Source organism: Entamoeba dispar, genomic scaffold, assembly GCF_000209125.1.
Source record: "Entamoeba dispar SAW760 scf_1105229460239 genomic scaffold, whole genome shotgun sequence".
NCBI classification, from domain to species: Eukaryota; Evosea; order Mastigamoebida; family Endamoebidae; genus Entamoeba; species Entamoeba dispar.
In genome coordinates, this window is record NW_001854093.1 from 1 (window position 1) to 1,375 (window position 1,375).

Here is a 1,375-nt window from a genome sequence, read left to right on the forward strand (position 1 = left end):
ATGTAACTTACTGTTTGAGATGTAATAAAACATGTTGTTATCCAAGTTATGATAAAGATGTAAAAAAAGGTTGTTATTGCATTGGTGCTAATGGATATTGTAATGTATGTGGATGTCATTATACACAACATGCAAACTCATCATATAGATGGGAATATGTAACAGAAACAAAACAACAAATAGCACAAGAAGTATTTGAAAGATATAACGAAGGTAGAAAAGGTATGGTTAATGCAGAAAATATGTTAAACAAGTTGGAAGAAGAATATTATGAAATCTTAATGGACTACTATGATAAACAACAAAGAATTGTATGGTGTATTAATAGATTATCATCAATTGCATTAAATGGTAGAATTAATAGTTCAAATGAATATTTAGATTTATTAATTGATTCAGAAAATGAACAAAAGAAAAGTGGATATAAAGAACGAATTGAAGGATATAAAGAACTTAAACAAGAAAATGAAATGATAGACTATATTATGAAAAAATCAATAACACAAAAGAGTAAGCAAGAGATTAAGGTAGAACTTGCAAGAAAAATGAATGAATTAAAACAAGGAGAAAAATCAACATTAGATAAATCCATTCAAAAATTGAGTAAAATATGTTTTTCCTGTTAAAAACATATAATTAAATGAAAGTTTTAATTAATTGGTTTAAAATTTATTATTTAATTAAGTAATAAAAATGATACATAATGTTCATTATTTTCTAATGTGAATTCTGTTCATTTTTTTATTATTAATTAAATTCTCTATGTATATTTGAATATAATACAATAAATAAATCAAATGAATTATCATATTGTTAAATATAATATTTTAATATCAATATTAATATTAATTTCAATTTTTAAATGATTTAATTATTCTTTTCTTTCTTATTGATTGATATGTCATTCTTTATATTTGTTTTATAATTCTTTTTTATTCTTTATTTCTTTTTATTTTATTTTTATATTCCTATTCTTTCTTTCTTTTTTATTTTATTTCTTTATATCTTTTATTTTATTTATTTATATCTTTATTTTATTTTGTTTATTATTTATTATATATTATCTTATTTATCTTCTTATTTAATTAATTATTTTATTTTATTTATATTTTATATTTATTCATTCTTTATTCATTATTCTGTTTGAATTTATATTAAAATTATTTAGAAATGAGAGAATATAATGTTGAATTTGATTTTATATTTTGATTATTTCATTAATGAATTTGTTGATTAATGATTATTGTTGATAATTTTCATATTTCATTTTATTTTATTATTTTATTGATGATTTCATTATATTGATTGTTTATGATACAAATAAATAATTCTTATTGATTAATATCATCTAATAATTCATTAAATGATGAAATAT

General features: G+C 18.3%; 1 protein-coding gene across 1 annotated transcript, besides 4 other annotated features; it reads left to right on the forward strand.

Annotated features, from left to right (window-relative positions):
• Nucleotides 1–224: 224 nt before the first annotated feature.
• On the forward strand, nt 225–626 carry EDI_140270 (uncharacterized protein; the record flags this gene model as incomplete). The annotated part of the gene is made up of 1 exon (XM_001737041.1): nt 225–626. The coding sequence occupies one exon, from the start codon at nt 225–227 to the stop codon at nt 624–626; it is 402 nt and encodes a 133-aa protein (XP_001737093.1).
• Nucleotides 623–876: a sequence feature (AT_rich).
• A 62-nt stretch (nt 877–938) lies between these two features.
• Nucleotides 939–1,121: a microsatellite.
• Nucleotides 1,122–1,146: 25 nt separating this feature from the next.
• Nucleotides 1,147–1,167: a sequence feature (AT_rich).
• Nucleotides 1,168–1,259: 92 nt separating this feature from the next.
• Nucleotides 1,260–1,303: a microsatellite.
• Nucleotides 1,304–1,375: the final 72 nt, after the last annotated feature.